At 47.2% G+C, this 22,988-nt stretch overlaps 5 protein-coding genes across 5 annotated transcripts; 2 read left to right on the top strand and 3 right to left on the bottom strand.

Annotated features, from left to right (window-relative positions):
* Window positions 1–3,437: 3,437 nt before the first annotated feature.
* On the bottom strand, window positions 3,438–4,545 carry POJ06DRAFT_299153 (uncharacterized protein; the record flags this gene model as incomplete). Its single annotated transcript, XM_056190672.1, has 6 exons — window positions 3,438–3,735; window positions 3,783–3,797; window positions 3,853–3,948; window positions 4,011–4,282; window positions 4,331–4,436; window positions 4,484–4,545. 6 exons carry the CDS (start codon window positions 4,543–4,545, stop codon window positions 3,657–3,659), a joined length of 630 nt encoding a protein of 209 aa, XP_056046304.1. The 3' UTR covers window positions 3,438–3,656.
* A 1,204-nt stretch (window positions 4,546–5,749) lies between these two features.
* Window positions 5,750–7,108, top strand: POJ06DRAFT_57136 (uncharacterized protein). Its single transcript, XM_056191227.1, has 2 exons — window positions 5,750–6,701; window positions 6,758–7,108. The coding sequence occupies exons 1-2, from the start codon at window positions 5,828–5,830 to the stop codon at window positions 6,838–6,840; spliced, it is 957 nt and encodes a 318-aa protein (XP_056046303.1). The 5' UTR covers window positions 5,750–5,827; the 3' UTR covers window positions 6,841–7,108.
* Window positions 7,109–10,126: 3,018 nt separating this feature from the next.
* On the top strand, window positions 10,127–13,972 carry POJ06DRAFT_218959 (ANTH domain-containing protein). Its single transcript, XM_056185580.1, has 4 exons — window positions 10,127–10,407; window positions 10,461–10,760; window positions 10,814–11,193; window positions 11,256–13,972. Exons 1-4 carry the CDS (start codon window positions 10,287–10,289, stop codon window positions 13,665–13,667), a joined length of 3,213 nt encoding a protein of 1,070 aa, XP_056046302.1. The 5' UTR covers window positions 10,127–10,286; the 3' UTR covers window positions 13,668–13,972.
* Window positions 13,973–14,002: 30 nt separating this feature from the next.
* POJ06DRAFT_245816 (uncharacterized protein) lies at window positions 14,003–15,523 on the bottom strand. Its single transcript, XM_056186709.1, has one exon. It carries the CDS (start codon window positions 15,481–15,483, stop codon window positions 14,119–14,121), a length of 1,365 nt encoding a protein of 454 aa, XP_056046301.1. The 5' UTR covers window positions 15,484–15,523; the 3' UTR covers window positions 14,003–14,118.
* A 1,003-nt stretch (window positions 15,524–16,526) lies between these two features.
* Window positions 16,527–21,984, bottom strand: POJ06DRAFT_245813 (RNA dependent RNA polymerase-domain-containing protein). Its single transcript, XM_056186708.1, has 5 exons — window positions 20,173–21,984; window positions 19,580–20,121; window positions 17,960–19,526; window positions 17,837–17,905; window positions 16,527–17,783 (listed from the first exon to the last, which is right to left on the bottom strand). The coding sequence occupies exons 1-5, from the start codon at window positions 21,788–21,790 to the stop codon at window positions 16,693–16,695; spliced, it is 4,887 nt and encodes a 1,628-aa protein (XP_056046300.1). The 5' UTR covers window positions 21,791–21,984; the 3' UTR covers window positions 16,527–16,692.
* Window positions 21,985–22,988: the final 1,004 nt, after the last annotated feature.

Below are 22,988 nucleotides of genomic sequence, written 5' to 3'. Positions count from 1 at the left end.
GCTTCATAACCGAAATCTTTTATTAAGGATGTAGGGGGCTTTGGGCGATATAGGCTTAGACCATGTATGAGTCGACACAGAACGCGGGCTGTATGTCCAAGGACGCGGCGATTCGAAGGGTAACGAGAGCGGCGAACGAAATTAGATGAACTGGAGCAATCTCGCACAAAAATGGAAACTAAGTGGCTAAAAGGCACAGCATCATTGCAGTCAAATAGGCTCGTCTATGTTTGGTGAGCGCTACTACTAGGTTGACGAAATTGACGGTTTAGGGGCTGAATAGTCTACCATACAACACTTATGCGCGCCCTGTGTAAGAGAACGTGATTTTTCACCCGAAACATTTATCTAGCAAATCTAGGAGTGCTCTCGATAATTACAAGAACATTTTCTTCTACTTCGTGTTTGACATGAAGTCAAAGGACCTGGAAGGAACTTGTTGATATCACTGGAGTCGTTCTAGATACGCTTCGTTTCATTTGATTGATAGACGTAGCGAAACCTCGCCTCTCCAATTTACGAGGCCATTAGAGCAAGTGCTATTTTGCGTAAATTCGGGCGCGTCGGTTATTACCTCTGTAGTAGGGAATTTAGCGCCTTTGAACGTTTATCTGAATTTAGAGTATGACATGTCGCGCGCCCGCCGTAACAAGATGGAAAAGCGTAAGAGGATCCCGATATGCGAAATGTCGGCACCTGGTGGTCTTTAAAGCCATAGTCAGGTATTTCGTTGAACTTGGGTCGAATATGAAGGTATGCTAAATGGCTGTAATTCTGAAAGAGGCGAAGGTTCAAGAGTTGCTAGTTAACCTTAAATGGTTGTATTAAGGTTTCCGCAAAATCGTGTAAATTACGAGACTCAATTTGGCGAAGATATTCTTCTGCACTTTGGGCCATAATTTCAGCTTCTGCGGGAGACTTGGCAACTGCATTCTGTCTGGCGGATCTCCAGCTAATGAGCCCAGAAGGTACATGAAACACATATCCAGTGGTCGACCTTCGTGTGTCCAAGTCACCAGTCCAGTTAGCATCGCTGTGTCCTTCGAGTATTATGCTGTTGGTCATGCTGGATTGGACTTCCTCCGAAGCAGCTCCGTACTTTAGCTATGTAGAAAATATATGCTCTGAATTCAGCACCATTGTTGCTCTTTTGAAAACGAGGAAGTCAAAGGAACTAGTGTGAGAGTAGACTCTTGCTTTGTCAATAGATGCGAGTAGCAACCTGTGAGTAATTAGTGGCGATATTGTTATCGGCATTGTACAAGTCTTCATAGACGCCGGACAAAATCCCCCGTTATATACATAATTATCAAGTCTTCTTTCTGTCTGTTTCCGCGTACGCATCCTTGCTCACGGTGCGCTCCACATGTCCTATCATTCTAGATATTCTTGATCCAAATTCACCATTCGACCAACAATGCGCCTCGTGTCATTCCTAAATTCGCATTCATTGCCTGACGTACAATACGACTCGAGAATCTACTTTGCCTGTCCGATCGACACTCGTAGGCTAACCGCATGACATGAACTGCACCAACACGCCCACCTGCTGGCTATCTAATAGCCAATCATGTTTGCCAAGGGATTGCCTTGTTGCTACACGTAATAGATCGCCACTTACTATTGGAGACTCTCCACTCCTATGGCGTAGGACTTGCCATCGCGGAGTGCATCAGCGGGTTTGCTCAACGACCATTGATTGCACATTCGTGGTTGGTCCGTACTTATCCGAGCCGAACGCTCCGAGATGCGTGCGGCGTGCGGCTTGGAGCAATGCGGCTCATGCGCCAGCCGCAATCTGAGGTTCCAACGCTCAGACAAGTGCGGACGACGGCATTGCTACCAACGGCTATCTAGCAAACCGATTGGATGCGCGAGCGCTCAGCAATGGCACTTTATTGGCTATTAGTGGGATTGCTCAATGATTACAAAGTCCAATTATGAGCAGCCGATCCCTTATGCGTTAACAGCTGAAGCTATATGTCGCTGATATCCTCCGTCGAGGAAACTGTCCACCAAGGCCAGCCGCAGTACTCAGCAGAACATGAAAGGACTAGAACTTTAGATCTCCAACTATACGAACATGCTTCGAGCGCGTGACCATCTCAACCATCCTACCAAATCACGGGAGTCTCATCGCGTGATCAAGAGTGTTGAAATTAGGCGGCAGTGCAGCGCAACCTGAAGAGCCTGACACTGATCGATCGAGTGCATCGGATCGGATTAGCGAGGTCGACACGACTGCCACAGGATGACAGAAGAATGCCCACTATCGCTGTGCCATCATGAGGGCTCGCTATCGCAATGCACAGAACTGCATGCTAGTTGAGCAAAAGGATAGCGAGCGACTGGGTGGAATCTGAATATGCATTTCAGCAGTGAAACGCACTTTCTTCCTCTGTAACCATCAATGTCTTGGCACAGTAATGCATATGAAAACCACACCCAGTCTGGCATCGAATGCTGCAGCGTCGGCATGCAGGCGCCAGGGGCGGCGACAACAGGCAATAGCTTGCATACAGATCTATACGAAGTCCGATTCATGGAAATGCAATGGTATAGCTCAGCAAGTTCTTCGCCGTTTGACTGCTTAGCATTACACTCACGATCAGTTAAGGAAGATCAATAATTGAATTGCGCAGACCGATGAAGTCCCTTTGGCCATAGAGACAGATGTAGAAGTAGGTATTACAATGCGAACTGTCTCTCGTAATCATTAACCGGCTGCTATGGTACCTGTTGTTTGACACCTCTACAGTAGAACACAAAAGATTCTCGCCCATAACGGGCTGGCGCAAGCTATGTTCATTTAGCTCATGGTTTCATTAGCATGTAGTATGCAACGAAAATGCGGTTATTATTCTGCGCAGCTTTTTCACAGGCCTTGCACCATACAACGGGCGGGAACACTAGCCTGGTACCTCTGATGACTAACTGCAAAAGGGCAAGGTTGGCATTAGTACTTAGTGATGTTAGTATGAATTCATGGCCAATATGTATCCGGACACTCTCTAGCTACAATGGAGTTCAGGACGGCCAACCAACGTCGTCATATGTATCTCTCCGTGCAACTACTTTCACCCTTCTAGGAATGGGCCGTGGAAGAGCAGTAGACAGGTCCAATTCTGCATGACCTTTTACTCCGCCAAGTAACCCCGTACTATTTTGTATCGAACCTATGCATACTCAGGTGAAGCTCAGAGGGATTTGAATTCATTCTACCGCTTAGTCTAAACTCCCAGATACGCCAGCCGACAGGTTCAAAGTTCAATTAACAATTCGTTATCAAATATTCGTTCTCGTGATCTCTCATATGTTGGACGGTAATGCCTCCTGAGGTGTGGGACAGTAGACCCTTCGGCTCGTGTTCTAGGCGTTCTATGCACTATTCAGGTAGCATACTACCTGCGACGCACGTAAACACGTCATTTTCTACCATGGTGAGATGTAACTCACAATAATATTGATTTTTTTCAGTGGTACTAATCTTTCCCTCTTTTATACAACACTTGATAATAACAACGGTAGTTTAAGTACAATGAGAACGAGGGGAGTGCTCGCTACAAAATTCTATCTACAAAGCCAGTATCAATACTCGCAGAAAGCAACTTATCTTTATAATGCTCAGTGCAAGTTCATAAAAGCGAGCAGCAGGTTTAGGAGAAAGACTCATATCCACTGAAGCCAAATATACACTGCAAATCGGACGACACATATGCCTGCTGTAACCGATGTCTATATTTTTGTCAGATGCATATGAAAAAGTCCTAATATATAGTTACCGTAGCCTATTTAGCCTACAACCAATCTTAGTCAATGGAGAGATCACAAAAGGAGGACCTGCAATCATACCAATAATCAAGTTGTCTCTTGTTCAAGCCAGTAATTTCTTGCAGATCACGCTCCTCATTTGAGGTGGGATAAGGAAATCGGCGATGCTCCTCTAGCCTGTATTGCGCCATCTGTCAGAGTTGTCACTGCAAGTTGCAAGGGTTCTCTGAATTGCATACCAATTTCTCAACTGAAGTTTGGATCCCTTCGAGATTCCCGACCTGTTAAAAGTAGTGCCCACAGTCGGGTCAGGAAGAACCAATTTATGAGCAATGCGCGTCCGATTGCGATAATGCAATTGCCGTATACTGATCATCAGATCAATGTCATTCTCAAACTGAGCGATATGAGAGGTGATCGTATGGATCTTAGCAATATCATGTCGTATAGCTGAAGAAATGGTCTCCACCGATTGATCTAACGCTGACTCATTGGCAAGCCTTGATAGTTCCTAATCATGTTGGCCTGTCATAGCCAATAGAGTTAAGCGAACACTCACTTCTGCTGCTCGGATAACCAGCTTGCACGCATCAGCAGAGTTCGGGTCCAAATCGCCTTCAATGTCTTTTAAAAGTGTTGCTATCTCGGACTTCAAGGCGACTAATCTATAATGAGGGTCAGCTGGATTCATAAATTAAAGTCATGCACTGACAACCTCGCAAGAGTCGATGTCGTCATGTCATTTGAATGAGTCGAATTTGAATTTGCTCTCATCTCGCAACACGTTAAGTTGATGTATGAAATTTTCACCAGAGTATTAACGGTTCTTATGCTCTGGAAGTCAGAACTTATTGCAATCGCAAGAAAACCAGCTTATTTATGTCTTGAGGCTGTGGAGAAGGCCGTTTGCGGCTGCTTGGGGCTAAGAACGAGCATTTGGGGCGCGCACGGACGAGCGCCCATCCAAAAAAATATTAGCTGCATCGATCCGTTCAAATCACCGGCGCTCGGATGCCCCATAATCGCGCAGTTGACCTCCTACGTACGACGAACTTGCGTATTGGAAATCAAATTACTCTGTGTGTTCAGTTCGTATTGGTCTTAGAAACCAGTCTTAGTTCGATCTATCATGGACCCATGACGCGATTGGGACTTCTAACACTTCGCAAGGCTTGGAGACACTGCTCGCATATGTTGTGTCATCCTCAGTCGACAGGATAGACTGTTTGATTGATAATTCTCCTCCTACCTACTTTCATTAATAGTAATACAACTTGCACGGACACGATTAAGTGACCGTTGACGGGGAAGGTGCATTTTGCTTGTATCCTATTCACCCGTTATTAGCATAATTTGGAATGAATACTAGTCTGAGAGCCCATTGTGACACATCGGTGAAACCCAACATATAATTACTGCGGTATATTAGGGCCATATATTGAGTAATCATAGTAATTCATGTCTCACGCTATGCTCTCCCGAATTTGAGTGAACTGGTATTTGCTACGTTACTGCACTCTTTATGTCGGCACCGATGCGTACGGCCGCAAGGCATGCGAATGGCTGCTATTTTCCCGACCTGGGATCGTTACCCCGTGACGGCACAGCGTTGGCCTGTCGAGGTAGTCGATTAGTTATTTCAACCAATACATTCTGCAGCGTAATGAATTAATCAAATTAAGGTACGATTTGGACCTGAACCGGTAGCAAAAGACATACAGCGTGCGATACCGCTGCCCTAGAAGTCAAGTCGACGGCCACAGGGTGCCGATTTAAACTATGTGTTGAGTTGGGAACGCGGGGCGAGCGCGAACGCCGTTTGTACCGTCAGTGAGAGAGGCAAGAACTCCTCAATTCTCGGTCACATTGCCTTGGGTGTGAGACATTGACTCGTTGCCAGAGATGTCGTCCTGTTCTACTTTTTGCGGCCTAGTTTTCATTCCGCGTCCGAAAAGGTGCAATGTAATAATGAGCTTCACTTCCTGTTGCCTGCCACTTCTCCGCCTATACCCGCACCTGCATTGGAAGCCTGTTCTATCTCTCACCAAGTAGCAGTATGAAGTCTCTACCTACATCATCTAGCCGTCTCTCTCACTGTGGGAATCCCGCCGGCCTTACGGCGTCTCCCGCTCGACAGGCAACAAAGAACTCGAACTTGAAGCCTTATTGTGGTGTACTAAAGCTTGACTATAATCCCCGAGCGTTCGCCTCCAGGACAAAAGAACCAAAAGCTCACGTATCTATCATGGGATTTGACATAGGGCGGCGTGCCGATGCTGGCAACGAAACTTTTACGCAAACCGTCATGACAGACTTGAGAAATCGGGCAGCCAAGCGAGTCTCAAAGAAAGGTAGGAGAAGCGCGGGGTACACTCACATTAATGCATTTATTGGCTTCCGGACATATTATTCCAGGATACTGCCGAATATTCATCAGCGCAGACTATCATCGTATTTGGCGAAAACGTGGTCGTCATATATCCATAAGGACTTCTGGACAAGATATACTGTTCTTTATTGTGCAGAACCACGATCCCAGTGTTTCGTGGATTGGCTTAATCAGAGAGTCGATCCGCCGTACCTACCGGTAGATGAGCTATTGAACACAATTAGAGATATGGAAATCGGAACGTCTCAAAAGGACACCAAAATCCCTATCGAAGCCGGTTTCGATTTTCCTCAATGGACAGATACTGTTCAGCCAGATTCTGGAGAAGCCTACCTTGATGAACTGCATTTATCTCCACTATATACTGAATTTTCCACCGCTTGTGATATTTATCCTTTCGATGATTTCCCGATGAAGATCGCAGAAACGTTTATGGATGAAACTTCGAACGACGACTTGCACTTGGAAATCAATCCTGCACTCGGCTCATCGTTTATAGCTCCAGAAGCCTTGAGGCTGGGAAACTCGTGGCAATCTGACGGTATGCTTTATAGGGCAACCAACTGCTGTCTTGATTCTCTACTGACACGCAAATAGAATTAGTGCTGTTAGACGAGCGAACTGCCCCATGGCTACTATCCCAGGCCTTTAATGCAAAGAATGAATATTGGACACAGTAACTGTTGTATGATAATCACAATATAGGAAATAATGTATTCAAAAGAGCAGAGTCGACGCCTGCAACAATTACAGGCTTCTGTTTCTGTTTCACATTACAGTGATAAACGTGGAAGCCACAGCAAGCGAGAACAGACGTGAGACGTAAGAAACCTAAAAGTGATAATCTTAGTGTTCCAACGTGCAGTTAGATGTGTCGTAAACAATTGGTGGGATTTGGGGCACAGGTAAATAGTTAGCTGGCAGTGTGGGCCTTGATCTCGCAGGCTGGTCCCTGCCAAACCTTAATACCAATCAACGTTTAATCACAGCCATTGCCAAGTCATGCGACTGCAAACCATAATAGCCGATTCTGCATCGAAATTGACGACATTGCCACATCAATCTTACTCTACTCCGATCGTGCAAATGTACCCCGCATTTGTGCCAGCCGATGGTTCCCCCAAGTTTGGATATCCACGTCGACACTAATCTATAATTTATCCAGAACAACATCCCCAAACAAGGCACATGTTTCGAAATCGGACATGGTGAATGCATCTGCCAATGTCTTGACCGGCTAGTGTGGGGTGCGCTGACGCTAAGGTGTCTTAACATCATCGTGGTGTGCCTCAGCCCCACTAGCCACAAGTGGCTTGTTCGATCAGAAAGAGGCCCCATCCTTGAGTAAACCATCGGTGGCAATGATCTGCCCGCTTTGCTCGATGGGCTGGGAAGTTGTCCTATACATGTCCTATATAGCTGTGCAGTATGAACATGGCTGGACTCCAATTCACGCACAATAGGTTGCAAAACTGGATGTCTCTGAAGCAGGATAGAATAGAGTCAATTGGGACGAGCAGAAGTATCAGAGCAGCCGTACCGGCAAGGAAATCCACATAGCCGACAGCGAATTGTGACACGAAGCGATCCGTAAACCGTTCGCGCCGAATAGATACGTAATTCCATTGCCCAAGAACCAGACAAATTGCATGAGGCAAGAGACACACAACGAGATACTGTCACTTTGAACTGAAGTACGGACTTACGCGACATCAGTTGATCAGGTCCATTGATGTGGATTTGACTTGTCAGCAGATATATGGTCGCGCATAGACGTAAGTGACGTGACAGCCTGGCGAGACGGAGTTGGCGTCAGAATGGTTGTTGCCCAGCATCCATAACGGCAGGGTTGTGCTTACAGGAACAGTTAAGAGCAGACCAGATAGAACAGTGGTTGACGACAACATCTTCCCGCTGAAACTTAGCTAGTGAAAAGGTGGAAAGGATGCAACAGTCCTTGAACCATACCTGTCAGGAGGTAAACTTGCGTACAATTAGCGCCGAATCGCAAGGAGACGGTGATTTGCTGTCTTTCATAGCTCAACAACGCTCAGTATATCATTATGCTGTTAGACGATATTCTCATTCGACGATAGACATGCACGAATAGCCGAAGGTCTTGAGTGTTGTCATAGCATTAAAGAGAACCAATTTGTGAGAGGTCAGGTAGTCCATATGTCTTAAGAGTACACTACCTTAAGCGGCATGTTAGGACAGCCCCGCGCTTAAGTGTGGTTTGATCCGACTCTCCCTAATACTAATCAGTACGAGTTCCATAATACCTGAACGACGACTCATGTAAATATATGATAACGTTTCATAGTACCGGCAAATGTTACACCTTACAGTTTCAACGACTTGTAGAGGTCTCATGGTACCTGAACTGTGACCGCGATAACAAAAGGCAAACAGAGAAAAGTACGACAGACGAGCACATTCTCAATTATATAGATTCTCGCCCATTAGCTACTCGCTCTTCCACATGTGTTCCATCATTGTCCTTTTGCCATTGTCGATTGTTGTATCATTCGCCCCTAGCTTAGTATTGTTCGCACCGATCCTCCTCCTTGTTCAACATTGCATATGCACTCGAAAACCCAATTCAGCGCCCTAACCACCTGAAGGTGCGGCCTCACATCCTGAAGGTGTCAGGTGGCATACACAGTCTGAGACTCTGGTATGACATAATCGTGCTAAAGTGTGCCGAGCTGAGCTTCCGGAAGCGGATTCAACCACTTCTAAGTCTCTAGACACAGCAACAACATTCAATTTTGGGAGATAGTGTACGAGAAACTCCCATCCCTTACTATTCACTCCGAGAGGTTGCTCCAGCTGTATCAGCAATGATGACTACTCGGCGATGTCTGAGAAAGCCTGCAAATCAGTGACTTCTGCTCGCATTACTGTTACATCTATAGTGATAGAATGCGACAGATTGAAATCAAGCTGGCCGACATTTCTGGTTTGGGACAGCATCGCGCTCAATGAGATTTTCACTGCATTATTGCGCGCGAGAGATAAGCAAATAGTACTAACTTCAGCCATTGTGCCTTACAGTTACAACAATGTGACTGCCGATGGAAATAAAGAGTTAGCTCTGCTAGTTCAGTCAGAATGAGACGGCTCGCCGGTGTACAGCAATCCCATGACTGTCGAGAGGATTATGGCGGTTCAGGTATGGACGGTGCACATTGTACATTTTAAATCTATCTTAGTCAGCTCACATTTCATCTGATTCGGTAAGGAGTTCGTTTCGTTTCAATGGTTGGCAATGACATGCTTGCTTCTCAAGGGCAGCTACACAATGCAGGACCATGTGCAGGTCTTTGGAACTTCGACACAAGACCTTTCGGCATCCGCGAATCAGACCGGAAACATGGCGACTTGTCAGCGACGATCAGGCGTTGCACCTATTAGAGACCTCCATCGCATAGTACTATGCCCTGCCCATTAGTCTTCAGAGGTAGCAGTATGTAACACCGAAGATATTGTTTCACGTCTAGTCCTCTTGTTCCGTCTGAGAGGCCGTTTGTGAAAACGCTTTGAAGCGGTCGCGCTTGATGTCTAAGAGTGTATAGTAGCAGAGACCGAATAAACAAGAGGCTAGGGAGCGCGTCAACATACCCAACCCATACCAGCGAACGTCAGAGCCGATGAGTAGACAGGAACACATGTTTCCGCGAAGGCGTCGAGGAGGGCAGGGCAGGTCAGTCGACGATAACTTCTCACTGAAGGCCTAGGCGAATATTGGATTTCCGACTGTGTCTCTTCATGCGTCAAATTGCCGTAATAATTGTTGTTTGGCGACTGCAGAAGTGCAGTAAACACTGCTTCGAGCTAACCCTTACCTGCGGCGCTGTTGCGGTATCATAGCATATTAAGAGGTCACTCACTACCAATAGGCGAGAAGTCGCCTTGGTCCGACCACTCTTACGCCCGGTGGTTTCGGCAACCCGACCCGTAACTTCCCAAACGAGCAGTCGTCAGCCAGATACGTCACTTCTTTCGCACTCCTTTACGACCACCAGCTTATCAAAGACGTACATTTCATCGATTGGCATCTTTATATTTAGACTGATTTTTGTCAACTTGCTCGGCCTGTTCTCATATTAGCTTTCGAGGCAAAATGTCATTAGCGCACTCGGGTCGTGGTTACGACTTAACCAGGGCCGATGCGGACCTTGCAGTATCCATCAAGAAAGCCACGTCCATGGAAGAGACTGCTCCTAAACGGAAGCACGTTCGCAGTAGGTGTTTGTTTGATTGTCGCTTTATAGTGGACTGACTAATATTACCGCAGGCTGCATTGTGTATACTTGGGATCATAGATCATCCGCTGCATTTTGGGCATCGTTGAAAATACAGCCAGTTTTAGCCGATGAGGTGCAGACGTTTAAAGCACTTATTATGGTACATAGAGTGCTACAAGAGGGGCATCCTAGTGTGCTTCGTGAAGCTCAAGCGCAGATTAGTTGGATCGAAACCTGTGCCAGGAGCACTCACGGAGAAGGATCCAAGGGATACGGCCCTCTCATTCGAGAATATGTCGACTTCCTTTTATCTAAGCTTCGTTTCCATAAAACCCATCCGGAATTCAATGGTCAGTAGTTGGTGATTGATTGGCTTGCTTGTATATTGATGCTTATGGTACAGGTACATTTGAATACGAGGAGTACGTGTCGCTTAAGACTATCGACGATCCCAATGAAGGGTACGAAACTATCTCGGACCTTATGAATCTACAAGACCAGATCAATTCCTTTCAACGTCTTATCTTTTCGCATTTTCGGCACGGATCGTCAAATGAATGTCGAATTTCGTCCTTGGTGGCCCTCGTTCATGAGTCGTATGGAATATACAAGTTTGTCACGTCTATGTTGCGTGCCATGCATGCTACGACGAATTCCGACGACGCATTGGAGCCATTACGAATTAGGTATGAGGCTCAGCACCATAGACTAGTGAAGTTCTACGACGAATGCGCCAATCTTCGTTACTTGACAAGTTTGATATCAATCCCCAAACTCCCGTTGGTAAGAAACGACGAATCCTATCACAGTTGCGCCATTTTGTAACATCCACTAACTATTGATAGGATCCTCCTGATCTATTTAAAGACGATGACGATGATGCAGCTCCGTCTTTGCCTCGCCGCCCTAATCTTGATATGATGGACGAATCTTCACTTGCCTCTCCTGGCCCGGAATTAGCTGAATCAGCTTCCGCTTCCTCTACTGACCTGTACGCTCAGCAACTGGCGGCACAACAGAAGCAATATGAAGAGGAACAGCGCCGATTAGCAGCTCAGCGCGAAGCCGAGATGTATCATCAGCAGCAGCTAGCTCTTCAGCAGCAACGCGACTTCGAAGAGCACCAGCGCCTTGCTGCAGAACAACAACGCCTGGCCCAGGAGCAGTTAATGCGAGATCAATTACAGAGGCAAGCTCAAGGACGAGTTGCAGAATTGGAGCGTGATATCTTGGCCTTGAGAGGTCAATATGATCAGGACCAGTTGATGCTGGAGAGGTACGATGGCCGAGTCAAAGCTCTGGAAAGTGAAATTCAGCAACTGACGTCTACTACGTCGCAACAACTGGCTTCGAAAGACGACCAAATTAAATCTTTGCAAGAGCAATTGGCGGCTTGGAAATCCAAATATGATGCGCTTGCTAAGCTCTATTCTCAACTACGGTCGGAGCATATTGATTTGATGGCTAAGTATAAAGCTGTACAGGCCAAGGCGGCTTCAGCACAAGAAGCCATCGATAAGAAGGAGAAGCTGGAGAAGGAGCTTAAGGCCAAGAATCTCGATTTAGCGGACTTGATCCGTGAACGAGACAGGGCAAAACTTGAGTTAGATCGAGTCCGCGGTGGTCAAAATGACGAAGTCGGCAAACTGCGACGAGAGTTGGATGATGCACAACAACGACTTGATACCTCAGCGAGAGAGAAAGGAGCTGAACTGTCCACTATCTTGGCTCGCCACAACCGTGAAATTGGAGAGTTAGAGCAGCAACTGCATGCCAAGCAGCGAGCTCTAGATGATCTCTCCGATCGTGTCAAGGGATTCGATGGCGAGGCAGAGCGACTCTTGAGAGAAAGGGAAGAAGAGCTTGAAGTTTATAAGACCGGATTGGACGAGGCTTTGCTCAGACTGAATGACATGAGTTTGAACCAGAAAGATGCGGACTCAGCAATCGATGGCCAGATTGACGGAATCTTAATCGGGCATGTCGGTAAACTTAAGTCGATTATTGATGCTGTTTTGCAATCGTCGGCGCAACGAGTAGCCGATGCTGTTTACGAGCTTGACTCGCCTATGCAAGCTGGTAATCAGAACTCCTCCCCTAATTATCTTCTTTCGATGGTAGAGAAAGGCTCTGCGACCGCAACAGATTTTGCTACGGCATTTAACAATTTTATTGCAGATGGACCTAATGGAGACCATGCGGAGATTATCAAGACATCTGCAATATTTTCGGGTGCAATGGCGGATATTCTCATCAACGCCAAGGGACTCACACGTCTTGCAAGTGACGAAAAGCGCGGGGACATGATAACTAATGTCGCCCGAGAGAGTGCTCTTTCTGCCGAGAAATTTTTCACGAGTCTGTTTTCAGAAAAGTTGGAACCGTTATCGACAGATCAGAGGACGGACCGAGTGATATCAAACAATTTGGACGTACAACGCCAATTACAACGACTCAGCAAATTGGCTGAGACTTTCGCACCGCCTAAGCGCGGGTTGGCGTCATCAGGTCTGTTTGCGAACGGAGGAGATATTGGCGAGATCGTGGATCGTGAGATGAATAACGCCGCGGACGCAATTGCGAAAGCCGCAGCCCGTCTAAATCAGCTTATGCAGAAGCCAAAGAATCCGGGACTGTCATCGTTTGACTTGAAAATTCATGATGCGATTTTGGCTTCCGCGATAGCTGTCACTAATGCTGTTGCTGCGCTTATTAAAGCTGCTACAGAGTCGCAGCAAGAGATTGTCGCTCAAGGCCGTGGATCTAGTACCAGAACTGCATTCTACAAAAAGCACAACAGATGGACTGAGGGACTAATCTCAGCGGCGAAGGCGGTTGCTACGTCAACAAATGTCCTTATCGAAACGGCCGACGGTGTAATCAGCGGAAATAATTCACTGGAACAGCTAATCGTTGCTTCAAATGATGTTGCTGCGTCAACAGCACAGCTTGTCGCGGCATCTCGTGTCAAGGCATCATTCATGTCAAAGACGCAAGACAGGCTTGAAGGAGCAAGTAAAGCTGTCAACTCGGCATGTCGCTCTCTGGTTTCTCAAGTTCAAGCAATTCTGCAACAGCGAGGCTTGGGTGACGAGTTCGGCGAACCTGTCGATTACAGCAAGCTCTCTGCTCATGAGTTCAAGCGCCGTGAGATGGAACAACAGGTTGAAATTTTGAAATTGGAGAACGAGTTAGCGGGCGCACGGAAGACGTTAGGGGAGATAAGGAAGGTGAGCTACAGGCAGGATATCGAATGATACGGCTAGTTACTTTCTGCAATTGGCGTATTCCTCATGCTTCTGACTCGGCCTCAGTGTGATGCCTAAGTTGTGTCTGTATTGAATGGTATGGCATGTTTTGTCGAATGTAGTTATGCGAGGTGAAGTTTCTATAAGCTACGCCATGACTGAAGGATAAAGCGCAAGTGCAAATTTTGGAGATGATAAATTTTGAAAATGAAGTTCCATCTTGCTTTGTTCAACAACGGGACCTCGAAAATTGACAAATAAATGGACTTTGCATGTACACTGTAATCTTAGGTGACAGTATTCGGAGGATTTTATTTAATGAAAATCGTAGATCATGCATTCGTGCCACGGCGGATGCATTGAATTACCCAAAGTAGGACACAAACTTGAAACTGCTGTCTGTCCTGCAGCACATACATATTAACGCCGTTAATCTCGCTTCCTTCGCCCTCCATTACCATTAGTTGCAAAGCTCTACGGAGCAATTATTGCTTGTCCACATATTAAACACATTCCTAAATGGTTGTTCAATATCGTCATAACCGCCTGTTTCAATAGCCATGTCGTGCAGTCCATTCACGGAGCCGATGAGGTGATGCGCAAAAGAGGGAGAATTCTTTATGGCTCTCTCTAATAGACCTGCACTCGCTTCATCCACTCCCAGGTCGTTGGAACCAGCAACTGCAACAACCGAATAACCTGTGCGTTCCAAAGCCCCAGTGAGCGGCAGACATGACCTATTATCAGAAGGACCAGCAAAAGACGTCTCTATTGGGAGATCAGGGGTGCCAGGGAACCGTTCTTGAGCTTGTGCATCACAGTAATAATCCGCGATCCTCACTACAGGACAATTTTGGTAGCTGGATACTTCAGACGAAGAAAGCGGGATTTGTTCCAAGCATCTGTAGGCAGGGGCCGGAGTTGAGCTCGTATCCGACCAACCATGCGGACTAAATGTCGCCCACACGTCGTCAGGTGTAGCCGGTAGTGTGGAATCTTCTCTGGACAATTCTGGCGACGGGCTCGACGCAGGCGTAGACAATCCTGTTTCGAATGAGCAAGAATCTGGTGTTTTGCTCTGCTCTATCAGTTTTGGCCTTTTCGTACTCGGCAAAATGAATCGTAGCGGCTGACAGGATGCAGCTAGCTTTGAATCTTTGCGACAGGACCTTGAAATTGTTGGACTCGAGGACGAAACTCTTAGTGATTTGCGAGTCTTCTTCTGTGGGCAATATTTGTAGTCGGGGTGAAGCTCTCTATGTAGCGACGACTCCTGTTTTGCTAGCTTTGTAAATGCGTCCCTCACGATTTGGCTCTCAGTCCGCCAGAATTGTCCGATAATTACCGATACTGACTGATGGTTTACACGTTCAAGGTCGCCCAGTAAAGACGACTCATACCTGACAATGCCGCCGATTTCGTCGTCAGAGGTTTCTGGTGAACTTGCATGGAACAGATACGTTTGCACGCGTCTGTAGATCATGAACGAATTAAGTGGGCGCTTAATATGGCCCTTTGGTCGTCCTCGATTCCGCTGTTTTCCAACAGGAGTCAAATACTTCAAGTTAAACCCTTTGCTTAATATTTCGGCTCTCCGGATGTACACGGCCGCCATTTCATGGAATATAGACGTGGGGATACTCTTCAGCACGATAGCATCGACTATGGCAGCTTTTCGTCGCGCTGTCATCGGAGAGAGTGGAATATCCAGAGCTGCACGGACAATGGAGATAACCAACGGCGATTGTACTGGAGTATACAAATGTTCGGAGACAAATGGTGAGTGACTGAAGTTGGCCGGGGAACCTGACACGTCCGCCTCCATATCATCCAAGTCGCACAATAACGATGGCGCCGGCGTCGACTTGACGTCGTGGTCGTTCAACACAAAGTCAGACCCACTATAATACTCGTTCAGAGAAGACGACTCCATAAGTTAGTGAAAGAGTTGTGATAGAGTAGATTTAGATTACAAGTAGTAGGAATAGTTCGTGAAGTCCTGCAAACTTATGTGAGTTCAATGGATACTCAATTCAAAGAACGCACGGCTGGAGCACATGGTTGCCAAGCAGCAAGCTTAACGATTACAATAATTTGTGGCTGTTGTCTCATTTGCCGTGGTAATTGATTCATTTTCAGCGATGGTGGTCACTCACTGTCTCCCCGCGTGTCACTTGGGAATACGTACTGTCCTCTGATCTACTTGAACAATCGACGCTATGCTTAGTCCAGTGAGTCTCAGTAGCCGTTCGGAGGCAGGAGGCAGGAGGCAGGAGGGTGCACCGCGGGGAGGCCGTATCGTGCAGTTCGAGCCGACTAGCGACTAGCGAGACATTCGCTTGCAGCGGCACATGCACGGTGGAGCCCACGTGGAGCCACGCGAGCACTGTCCGAAACTCTGTCTAGTGTGCGGCTAGATCTACAGTAGACCACAGCACGGCCATACGTCAGCCTGCCACCACGCCGGTCCCACTATGATCATCAGCTGTAAACGGGAACGAAAGAGTGCCGAACACGAGAACATGCGACAGACAACCCGTCAAGCTAAATAATGTCTAGACACAGTGATCCCGTGGCTGCCATCAATCTAGTCAAGTATGCGCAGTCACAATATCCTAAGGACCCCTATTTCGCCGTTCGCAGCATGTTCGTTTCGCTTGGCCGACGATGGCACGATGAACCAACAACCCTAATAACATTAGACTTCTGCTATGACCAAAATTTTGACGGGCGGAAATTGCCGCCGCTTGTAGCCGTGGAGAACTCTTTGAAAGGAGCCGCTCACGTGCCCAGCCAAATGCCGTTATATGTTATCTCCTTCAAGTAGTGCTGCTATTCCCAGAACGTGCGGGGGTTCTGCAGATGCTCATCACGGCCAGCTGCTGCTACATGCATCGGCTTAATTAATTTTACGTCAAAAGTGCAGCAGCAGATCTTGCGTCATCTCTGAAGTGAAGCACATGTCACACTATATTATATCACCAAATTATATACAGACGCAGCACTAATCAGCTACAACATAAGCCTGAAATACTCAACGCCTTTGTATCTCATCCTCATCATTAGTTTTCCCCATCGCTGATTTCAATTCTCCCAAGTACTTATATCGTTCGCCGTGATTACTATGGTCATCGCGATCTAAGATGCCAAACAACTCCTCAATAGAATCCGAGGTAAGTTCCGGAGGTAAATTAAGCGCTGCAAGCTGTACCTCGCTAACCCCAGTCGGCGACGGCTTAGCCCTGCCACGTGCGGTCGAAAACGGCGCAACGCCGGATCGCGACCAAGGCGAAGGCGGCGCCACCGCCCCGGTTCCCCCAGAATCCAGCAGTGCGTTTTTCATCATGCTCGTGGTCATTAACTTGTTTCTGTTCTTGCGCGTAACAGATGTGATATCGATCATGTTCGTCTCTGCCGGTACCTGAATTGGCTCAACAGTGGCGAGACCGGTCGCATTTATGGCCATACCAGGATCCGCGCTTGAAGATCCATCCACGGACTGCCCGCGAGCGATGGTCACACTTCGAGCCACTGCACACAGTACATTGCGGAAAATCCAAGGGAACGATATGAATACGCTGCTCGCAATATTGTCCTCTCCGTCACCACTCGCGTCCTCACATGGTGCCGGATCAGACGGCTCCTCCTGAGCGGGCTCATCGTCTAGCTGTAACAAGTCAACCTCCTGAGCCTGAGCCTTCTGAATCTCAAGTCTCCGCCGCCGGCGTTCCACCCTGCCCTGCTGTTTGACCTCTTTCAATTCCTCGAAGCACACCACATACGCCGTAACCACAAACTTTCGCAGTCGCAGATCCCTTTCCTTAGTCGAAAGCGCAGGATTATTGTATCCAATTGCATCATAAACTTTCTTCTTGATCATATCCGAAATGGCCGTAAACTGTTGTGTGACTTCTTCCCAGTACTTGTAATCTTTATTATGCCCGGCGGAGTCATATTTCAGTACATATGCCGTGAAAACCTCAAACTCAGACTCAATACCGCGCTGCTGCATCATCCGGAAAACTTTGTAGTCATAATCCCGTTTAATATTGTCCACCAATTGTCGCAACTCTCTATCATCGCTAACATATTCCGAGTCGAACAGCCGGGAATCGAATTTTTCACCTGCACGCCGTTAGTTCTTTGTCCTCATTATTGCACAAAATCAAGACAGGCACCTATATCCGGCTTGAAAACCACGTCCTGAACGGCATCATACAACTTTCCCAAAACCTTATACGAACGCCCTGCGTTGAGTTAGCCGAGTCTGGACAGCCACAGAGAAGCAACCGAATACGTACGCATTCGCCCACGTTTTCTCTCCATGTAATGAGGGTACTCCATAGCCCTCAGTCGTTTTGGGATTCTCGCCGGAACACCAGTCTTAGCAAAATCGACAGCCATAGAATGCAACTGCGCTAGATCTAAGCACGCCGGATCCATCACACCGTATGGCGACGCGTCCTGGATCGCAAGATGACTCAGTGCGATCACACCTAGCTGATCATTCCTCATGTAATCGATCATAAATTGCCGGCGGTCATCCACGGTCACTTCACCCTCGCCTTCTTTCATTCTCGGTGCAGGCGGGGTATAGTCCATTGGAGGGTAGTTCATAATCTGCGGGATCAACTGCTGGTCCCAGATGATAGTGTAGTCGTCGCCATCGAGATCACCGCCAGAGGCCATGTTAGCGACATCTCGACTACCCGTGACTGGCAATATGACGACGTCGAATAAGTGTCTCAGCTCAGGTTTATCAACCGCATGAACAACTCGAATATCGCCTGGATGTAGGGACGGATTCCGGGCAAGAAGACATATCCCCGTAATAACCGTTTTCGTATGTCCGGTTGCATCACGGGGATCAGTGATCTGAACGAAAACTTCTGGCAGTGCACTGGTATTGAATGGTCGATTTTGTTTCGCCTGATCTTCCTCCACTGACGTGTGGCCTTTCAATATTCCGTACTCATCACAAACGCCCATCAAGAACGCGCCTTCCTCGATCCAGATACGCGCCTTCTGCTTTAGCATGCGAATTGAATAGGACTGATATAGGCGAAGAACATTCTCCACGAACGTGTCCGACTTCATGAATCCAGCTCGGATCATCTCGGCTAGTGCGAAATTCATGCCATTTTCATCTCCGTTTTTGGTCAGCAAGTACAGAGCAGATTCTTCATCTCGTGTCACTCGGTTCAAATAGCCAAGCATATTAGCCTGGCGAGCAAGGAACACCTCGTCAGGCACACCAAGAGTCGACAGCACAGCGATGATTTGCCGGTTCAGACGAGACGACGCTAGACTCGAACAGCGCACAATCTCAAGTGTCAAATGGGTCGATTCAAACTTCAGTTGAGATTCTCGCAGCTGGACCTTGAATCCAGGGACATCGGGCCACAATGCCAACATACCCTTGTAGCCACCCAGCCGGAATTGGACAGCCGCCGGACTCGTCGGCTGCTGCAGTATCTCAGACGCTATGATCTGCGCGACACCAGGCGACATTTTGCCAATGCCGTCTGTGAAACAAAAATTATTCCGCTTGATATCCGGAATTATCTCGATCTCAGGCTTCGTCGTCCGCAATGCACGTGTAGTTGAAAAACATTGTCCCAATCGAGCAGCGTTCTTGGCAATATTCTTGATGTCATTAAACCGACCCATCCAATCGCGAATATCATCAACTGTGACGAACCCATCTGAAGCGTAGAACCATGCTCCGTGGTCGCGAATCTGGGAATTGCCAGATGCAAGGTACTCGTAGTGGCGATTTCCTATCTGGAAGCCAAATTTCAAGGCCCGATACACCCGATCATAAAGATTCGCGCTGGCATCGAAATCGTTTCCGCCTCCCAGCTTGCCCTACATTACTCGTTAGCCACACTAACAAAAGACTACAGTCAATCAGTACATGCCCACGCGTTTTCATCACTGAACTGGACACGAATGAAGCGATCGGAAAGGTGGACGTATTGTCGAATAACACGATTCGTGATATCAACCATTGGGGTCGAGAGAATGATTGATGTCGGGGTAATCTGTGCCTTCCGCATTGGTGAACAATAATTCGGATACTCAGCAATCAAATTACTTCTACGACTTATATTAAATATTGACATGGGGTCCCACACTCTCTTCTGATCGTCGGCCACTTTTTCCAGAATGCCGACCGCTTCATCGTCAGGTAACTTGCTCAGATGTGAAATAAACTCGTTTGTCAGAGCTGCCTCGTGAAGCCAATTGTGACTGATGCACACCTCCAGTTGGTACAAGACCGCGTACGGCAAAGCCGTATTGTCGAGCCATTGCCAAACCTTGGTGCACGGGGTGTTCACAACTCTCAGAGGCTCGCGCTTCATTTCAATACCGGACAACCGTAAGAACTTGAACAGATAGTCGAGTCTTTCAGCGTCGTATTTGCTAAGCGAGAAGTCTATCATGTACGTGTTCCAGTGCGCTGTGTTTGTTAGCTTCGATCATAAAATACAGTCATTAAAGGTAAGGTTACCAAGATCCATAATCTCTGTGTCGACGTGAGTGCTCAACGGCGCAGCCATAACTGCTGGATACGTTGGATCAAACGGTATAGATGTCACCCGAGACCAACAATAATTTTCCACGAAATACCGTGTCTCAGGTCCGTCCATTGTCAAAATCTTCTTGATATCGTCCTCGCGCTTGTACAGTGGTGGTGAACCATCAATCTCAAACGACAACTTTCTGGCATAGCTTCCCATTGTCGGATTTGCACCCTTGGAATATCGCACGTCCTTGAGCTGCTCAAACTTGACTTCAAATGAGTACGAGTGGTATCGCCGGTATAATTTCTTCACCTTGTCAGGCTCGTCTGTGTCGATCAACGACGGTTGCTTCGATATTATGGAGACAATCTGAAAGTGGACCTTGAAAGCCATTCTGTCCAGATTAATCTCAAGCGAGACATTGGCCGCCTGGTAGCTCTTGAATCGCACGTTCAGAACATCTTGAGCTTCTAGAAATCCGATTGACAATGTCCGTCCCGAGAATGTCTGAAGATAGAGACAATACATATGCTGATCACTCGGTGATGAAACATAAAATGTATCTCTCGGCACATCCAGCTGAGCTGCCAATATAGCGCCGTCTTTGACATAAAACGGACGCCCATAACTCCAAAAGTCAACAAGAGGTGCCGGTCGGAAGCCAACACGAGCGAAACCTTTTACGCGCTTGTTGCTTTCTGGTAGATCAATCATGTAAATGTTACCAAGGTTAAGATCTCGCAAGGCGGTGTACAATTTCAGCAGCGTCCATTCCAATGGAATTCCCATGATTCTGACCCGAACCTCCGGCCAAGACAGCCATTCCGCAGCCCGCGGAAGTGGCGGACCACGAACATCAACTGGCGTCCGCGGCCTTTCTGGAGCTTCGAGATCGATGACAACAGTGTCATTTGGTAATGCGAATCTGATAAACACAGCTTTTGCGGGATGCCAATAAAAGTTGTAATCCGTGCAATCCTCTGCAACCGGTACCACTGGCGACTTCTTTCGATCTGAATCTACGCTAGTGATATCGTGATCCGACAGTTCACCCATTGACGAGTCTGTGTGGAGTTCATCTTTCAAATGCGAGAGATCCCTAAATGGAGAGGCACTTCCTATCGACGAAATTCTCGAGAAGTGACCCTCAGCGAGCGAACGTGGCGGTGATGTATCGTCAACAAAAGACGAGATATCGGTCCCGGACCTTTTAATTGCACCCGATTCTGAAGGCGTAGAAAATATAGCTGGCTCGGAAGAACTAGACGTAGACTCGGATTCGGCAGAGACAGGGCTGGATCTCTGCGCTTGAGGACTCAGCAGAGTGCTTTGTTGCGCGTGCAGGCATTCCAACGGCACAACCTTCCCACTCGCCGTAACCACCTCATTCGTCGCCTCCTTGTAGATCAGCGTATCTTTCGGGATCTGCAATGTATCTGCCCCTGCCGCAAATCGAATATGCGCAGGAGGGGTGACATTGACAGGGACCTTGAGCTGGATCGGCAGGACATTGTGGCAATTAAGCTGGATAAACGACGATGTCGGGCGGTAGGACCCTCCAGAAGCGACGGATGAAGATCTCCGAGATTCTCTAGATCGTCGCATTCTTAATACTGCCAGTTCTAGTCTGGTTAGATATAGGTTGCGTACAGACTAGCGCACACAGATCAATTGCGCAGCTCGTACTTCAACCGTTCAAGAAAAACAGCCATTCTTCAAAGTGAACTCTGAATATGCTTGTCCTCCTTCAGGAAAATCCAATAAATCGGTTGAGAACAAGTTAAGATTCTATGTTCCCTGTAATTTCGCCCAGTAATCGCCATTACCCAAGGCTAACAGCCAGAAGACAATTCAACCAGTTACCCTCCCTGACTTGGGGCAGGGGGGAAAGTCTTCGCACTGCGACATAACTTAATGCTTACGGGAATGCATAACTGCAGCAAGTACATGCGCAGAAGATCAATGTGTTCCAATAAGTTATCCCGCCAAAGTGGTCGTTACAAGTTTGTAATTGTTACGTAGGGCTGTTGACGATATTCGAATAGACGAATATTATTCGATCGATTATCGGCGTCGGATACGATATCGGCCAATCCCCCGGCGTCGAATACGAATATCGAATATTATTCGAAGCATTCTTCGACCATCGAATCGAATATTCGACATATCGTGCCGATATTCGATATTCGACATAGTATTACATAATCAACCGTAGAGAAATGAATACAGTGCGATTTCAAGCTCGAGAAGCCCTAATCCTGACCCTAACCTAAACTAGCCTGTAATAGGAAATGCTCTAACTTATTTAATTAATATCACGTGATTTGAACCGATATTCGATCGAAAACGAATATTCGAGCCGATATTATTCGACCTAAACCTTATTTGTCGAATACGAATATCGAATATTATTCGATTTCAAGAGTCGAATATCGAATACGAATATTGGGAAAAACCGCCGATATTCGTATTCGCAACAGCCCTATTGTTACGAGTGAAGATGTAAATTGTAAAACAGAGGTATGCTAGACGTCAACCTTTCCTGCGACCCAGAAATCATAAAATAAAAATAAGTAATCAGACAAGTTTGCATATATATAACGGCATGCCTCCTGTAAATCGGGCAATTCTCAGGGTTCGGGGACTGTAAATCGGAGGTATCAGATCCTATCCACAACCTTATTTGCTCGTGTGATCTAAATTCGCATGCCTAGAAGTGTCAGCGCACGACCCTCAGCGGCCTTAATGGAGACAATGGCCGTGCCTGGGCTTTTCAATCAGTAATACAGCAGTAAAGGTTCTT

This window comes from Lipomyces tetrasporus (assembly GCF_029532465.1).
Source record: "Lipomyces tetrasporus strain NRRL Y-64009 chromosome Unknown POJ06scaffold_2, whole genome shotgun sequence".
NCBI classification, from domain to species: Eukaryota; Fungi; Ascomycota; class Lipomycetes; order Lipomycetales; family Lipomycetaceae; genus Lipomyces; species Lipomyces tetrasporus.
Note: the sequence above shows the minus strand (reverse complement) of the source record. Positions and strands in the feature narration are given on the sequence as shown.